The sequence below is a fragment of the Platichthys flesus genome, chromosome 16 (assembly GCF_949316205.1).
Source record: "Platichthys flesus chromosome 16, fPlaFle2.1, whole genome shotgun sequence".
Lineage (NCBI taxonomy): Eukaryota > Metazoa > Chordata > Actinopteri > Pleuronectiformes > Pleuronectidae > Platichthys > Platichthys flesus.
The window spans coordinates 18544597-18550596 of NC_084960.1; the positions used below are offsets into that span (position 1 = coordinate 18544597).

At 40.2% G+C, this 6000-nt stretch overlaps 1 protein-coding gene across 2 annotated transcripts in view; it reads left to right on the plus strand.

Moving 5' to 3' along the window:
* Positions 1–2776, plus strand: part of LOC133971435 (potassium voltage-gated channel subfamily C member 1-like) — a 65721-nt gene extending 62945 nt beyond the window's left edge. For both annotated transcript variants that reach the window (XR_009924378.1, XM_062408788.1), the window contains one exon: positions 1267–2776. Coding sequence is in view for 1 of the 2 variants with exons in the window: in XM_062408788.1 (XP_062264772.1) it covers positions 1267–1280 (14 nt within the window). In the remaining variant the exon portion in view is untranslated. The remainder of the gene's footprint in view (positions 1–1266) is intronic.
* The last annotated feature ends 3224 nt before the right edge of the window (positions 2777–6000 follow it).

Sequence of the window (6000 nt, forward strand, 5' to 3'; positions counted from 1 at the left end):
GTTGTTCTGTCAAACTTCACAAAACGTAACCTTCTACTGCATAAAACGAGAATCTAAGATACAAAACAATCATAATCTGAGCCCATCTTGATGCTTTTGGGAAACAGGCCCCTAATGTGTTTAATGTGGGCCCGTGATCCACTTCAGAAAGATACCAATGCTATTTCAGCAGAGGAAATGAAAGTAATTTTTTTACGCTGGTGGGTAAAATAATTGTCACACCTTATTTTCAGCTTATTGTGTCCAAAGAATTTTTTGGGGCATTATGGATTTTTTGGGTTCCATTTATCCAACTCCAGAATTGAGTCTTCCTTGAGGTATTTGCTAACTTAAAATCAGGTTGCATCATTAGTCATCATTAATACTAACTATTAGGGTAAAAGCTTACCCACACTATTTCATTTGAAAACAGGTCAACTCTGCTACTGATAGGCCTGGTGTCCACACTACTCCATAGACGGGCAGACAAGGAGACGTTTGGAAATGATAATGTAGACGCTCTTGACTGCGTACTGATGAGGTGTTTAAGGTCACAATGTAGAATCAGAATCCAGCAAAAAAGCCTTCGCTGATACGTCAGTGATCCGTCACGACTCCCGTCCCAGAGGAAAACAACCAGTATAAGTCTTTTCATAATGTCAAGATTTACATTATTATTATTATTATTATTATTGTTATTATTATTATTATTATTATTATTACAGTGTATGATCAGACGTTTCCACCATCTTCCCTTTTTAACTCTCAACCCTGACTTTATTTGTGTCAGTTGTTTCAGTTGCTACACCCCAATTAGGCTACTGAGTGAAATTGCTTACTACTGATGTATGAGTATGAACTAGTTTGTAAAATGCAACCTGTTTTATTTTATTCATGAGTCAGCTTCCACTGAGTAAACCCTGCTTTGTGCAGACATTCTTTTGAAAGCAAAGAAGAAATTATTTTATCCACCAGCATCGCTGCGTTAAATGACAGTATGAATGTACAGCAGATCTGCTGCTTGAGTTCACATCAAGTCTGAAAGAAAATAACATATTGGCCTGTGGTTAAAATAAACTGTAACCTAATGCTGCATCTGAAATACCTACAGTCTTTATCAGCTCATACGTAGTGTGAGCACCTGGAGGAAGTGATGTACTGTTCATGACTTGAAAACTTCTCGATCACCCTTCATCAGGGCACGATCAATCTGAAGTGAACAAGTCCTGATCGTGGCTTGTCCACTTTAAATCCTCAATAAAATTCTCTTTTTTTTTTTCCTTTCAGTGCTGAGTTTCTAACACTCCCTCCTCCCCTCCACATGAGAAGAGGAAAACGTTGAGTTTTATGCCACTGCTCCTCCATCTCGCCTGATGGAACTCACTGTTGAAAATGGGAGAGAGACAGAGAGAAAGAGAACAAAAAAAGAAAAAAGAACACAAGAGGTTGAAATCATCATAGTCGCTGACTGAAATATTTTTCATCTGTGTGACACATTCATATGCAACCTGGAGACATTTTAACATGGAAGTGACTGGTAATCACGGCGCACCACGGTCTGGATGCTCCCAGCTCAGCAGCAAGAGGATTTGGAAACCATGTGACAAGGACACCCTCCATTTCCCAGTTGTGTTATTCCTTTGACTGACTCCCCTTTATTTCCAGAAGCTGCATGCACAGCTATTGATTTCCAGCGAATGCTCCTTAATTTTGGCGCTCAAAGCACTATGCAAGGTGAGGGGCGGTCCATCATGATGTCGAACGGCTCCAGCAGAGTCTGATCCAGTATTGCTGCTCGGCTACAGAGGTCGGGCTGCCCTGCTAATCTCTGCTGAACCACAGGACCTCTACCAGCCGGTGGGAATCTGCTCATACATATCAGAAAACATCAGCCATATCATATGTATATTCGACGTAAATCCTATCTATTTGACAGCATCTGAATCATCTGAGAGACTGTTGGCAGCTTCGGACTTAAACACGAACACTGGGATCTCCGTAAACCCTTGAGGAATCACTTTTAGTCCACCTTGAGATGGAATTTAACCCAAAGACAGACACAAGGATGGACAAACTATTGGGGTGAACAGAAGCCCTAAAAGACATGAAACTGGCCATACCATCTGCTTTTAAAGAAGCAGGTGTCAATGGAAATGAAGATGTGATGTGATTGAGCCTCTTTCTCACTCTCTCTTTCCCTCTCAAGACTTTAAGGTATCTTGACCTCCTCCTCCTGCATCGCTGCATCGCTGCTGCTGCTGCTGCCCTTCTTAAGCAAATCTGCATGGCATGAATGAAACCAATTAAAACCAGAAGAAAGACAGTCAAAGACACAATGGATGGATTATATAAGTGGAGCAGGAGTCCATGAGAAAAAATGGGAGAGAGACTGTCAATTTCTTTTTTTCCCCCCATCTAGCAATGCCAATGCAACGTCATTATCATCACCATGAATTACTATTAAACCCCAAAACTGGATGCTAAAATGTGGGCAAAACAGCATCTCCTGCAGCAAACCGCTCTCTCTGACGGCATGATGGAAGAGGAGGAGCTGCCTCCTCCTCTGAGAGAACCAGGGAGTGGGGGAGGAGATTCTGCAGACCATACACTCAATACCTCTGGGAATGGGGCGAGGAGATACAGGCTTTTAAAGAAAAGCAGATATTCAGCAGCAGCGGGAGAACATCTTTGAGAAACTATTCTATGGACCAAAAAAAAAAAAAAAAACATGGTGACGATTGCAAATTAGAAATGCATTTTTATGACATTGTTTACCAGCATGAATATTCTGCATGACCTCTGCAAGCCATTCCGCCCCCCCCCCCCCCCGAAGATTAACAGGGCTAGAAATTGATAATTTAAATGTGAAAATTGAACAGAGCTATGTTATATGCAAAAGAGTAAAAAAGAATTCTAGGATAATGTTAAAAAAAAGATGTTCCCTTATTTTTTAATGATAAAACATGTACAATTAAGGGGGAAAGAGGAAGTTGCAACATCACCCCTGTTCTGATTTCCTTGAGAAATATTAGGGGACTCCCAACCCAGCTCCCAAAAATCCAAGAAGACTCCTCCCAACTTCTGCAAGTGTTTATTATGCTACTACAAGTTTGTCTACTACTGCTATTTCGTCAACCTCTCACTTGACTGTGACCCAGCTTCTTCTTCCTCCTCCTCTTCCTCTTCTCTTTCTTCCTCTTCTTCTTGTAGCCTTTTACCAGAACTGCTATATGTGACTCTCTCAAATGGCAGCTGCATGCGTGTTTCTGTGCCACCATCTGGACCCAGGACTATCACACTGATGTTGAACTGAACTTTGCTGTGCCCTCCGAGGTGTCACTGATCACGTGAATTTGAACTGAAAATGTCTCTTGTCCCTTTCCCCTGGAACTTGTTGCTTGACCCTGACATCCAAGGCATCGCCACATCTTCAAGTTTAAACAGGTCATCGGAAGTCTGGGGTCCAGAATATGACAGGAAAAGGTACTAATCTATTTTTTGCACCCCCACATCCAGGCAGGCCTTTTTACTTCCTCAGGTGAAAAGACACAAGATGGCTGTCTCATCATCCAGGGTTGTCATGCCACTATTTTAGATTAATACTCAGCTGTCAGTTTATTAGGTACACTATCTAAAGTAAATATTCTAATACAACAGTCCTGTAATATATCTTCCTTCATGAGGGTTATAATGTTATAAAGTGTTTTTGACGTGTTGGTTGAACTTTACAGTCATTTTGGAGGCTGCAGTTTGTGATGCTGTTTAAGTGATAACTGAACTGATATGTTTCAATTATTATACCATCCCATGTTATCAGTGAAGATGGATTTAATGACAGAGGCTCTTCTGTGTATAATACAGTTCTACAGCATCACAAATTACATCATCCAAAACGATCGCACAGTTGAATCAAAAACCTCTATAAAACATGGTTAACAAAAGCATTTTATTAGTATTTTCAAGAGTCACAGTCATGGTTCAGACTTACATTTAGGAGTTTGAACTAAATTGAATTTATGCTGCGTGTACTCTTGAAAAATAAAGGAAGGCCAAAGCCAAATTTTCACAAATACCAAAGTCAAACTTCACCAAGCTCGACCTCACCTACTGAAGAATCCTGAGATTTTATTTCTTCATTTACCTTTGCGGTTAACATTAAATGTTATCCCCCTAAAATAATGTTCTTGTTTCAAGTGTGTTTAACACAGCATGTCAAATTTGTGTTTTTGTATGCTTAAAAACAGTCCAGTTTAGTCAGAAATTATCACAAGCAGTGTTGAAAACCACAACTCTGAATGTAGACTCCTTATATTATAGCTTAATGTAATGTAATATGTTCGTATAGTGCTTCTCTATTCGCTTCCCTCCTGAGCCACAGCTCAATATAGGTATGTCCCTGACATTACTCTGTATATGGTTCAGGAGACTCAGACAGAAACAGTATGATGTCATCTGCAAATGTTTGGTCAACTAGCTTTTTCAGTGTAGCTTTGCCAAAGAATCCCATAATGACTAACAGTCCCTGTCAGATTTCATCTTGTAATTTATGTGGTGAAGAGGAGTGATAATTAATTAACCCTATTTGAGTTAGCTGTAATGTAGCCACAGCAGCTGTTGGTTAGTTTTCATGCTTTTCTTTTCAAAATGGCTCAGGAAAACAGTCGCTTTCTTCACCATCTTCCTTTTGTTGCGTAAAAGTGTAGCTTCATTGAAAGAGTATTTATTTACTGAGCAAGGCTTTCGAATCAGAGCATCACAATATAAAACCATTTGTTGACATGATCTCTGGAGAAGGTCTGCACAATTGGGTCCAGACTTTCTGGGATAGAGCTTGTCTGAAAGCAGCTTTTACAAGCTTGTTGGCTGATGTTACTGGATGTATTAGTGTCCTGCAAACTGCTGCTAATGGGTGCCGTAACTGAAGGCCTGGCCGAGTAGCATTACACCAAACTAACCAACCTTTTTTTTTCTACATAACAAACTCAGCACATGTATAGTCATGGTAGCACGAAAACTGATATTTTTTGCAGCCTAACTTGTGAACACACAAAAAAATGGTATAACTACTTAAAACATGAAGTAACTGTGCAGCTATTAGGTTGGGTCAGTCATTGGCTCATATAACACAGGAACATAGTAGCATTTCCCATGGTGAGAAGAGGACAGTTGTGCAGTGTCAGTCTGACCGGCATTAATGGTGGACAGTAGCTACTCGTGGTGGTTCTCCCGGTGAGAGGCAGCCATCTTGGTTCTATGTTTTTAAACCGGGTTGGCCAAGTACCCCTACGGTTATAGGAACTGCAGAGGGAAGGACGCTCTGCTCGGCTGTGGGAAAACCATTTTCACTCACATCTGAGCACAGATTTTAATTAACTAGAGAAACAGAGTTAAATACGCAGACAGGTGGAAATGACTTTAAAATTGTCAGTGAAAGCTAACTATTACTTGACAGATGAGTTATTACCAAAAACTGTTTGAATACCTGGATTTGGAATGTGCTGGTTTTTCTCATTTCTGATCCCCTCCTGTCTTCTTTATACACCTCACTGTGTTTGAAATGTTTTTCTCATGTGTATTTTAATCGTTTTTTAATTGTTCTCTATTCATTGTTAATTGGTTTGTGAGACCATGTGGGCCCATGACCTTGGCAAAATAGTTGGAAACTGTGAAGGTATGGATGGATGAGTGTACAGGCCTGCTGGGCAGAGGCACCAGGGGGAGTGAGGCCATTGTTTGAAATGGATGTGAACACTTCTTGTGGGTTAATTAAACGATACAGAGAATTAAAAGAATTAAAGAATTAAAACAACTGCAAAAATAAACAAAATAACTACAAAGAGAACAAAACATAACCACAGAGAAAAGAAAAAGCCACATTTGTATAATTGTGTTATGTCAGTTTCATTCTGGGTGTCTCAGCTGTGCTTTTCTGCATTGCACACTTTTCAAAAAAGGGCTATAAAAGCTAATGGAGTTGCTGCTGGCAAAATGTTACCATGCAGCCAGATCTGTTATCCCACA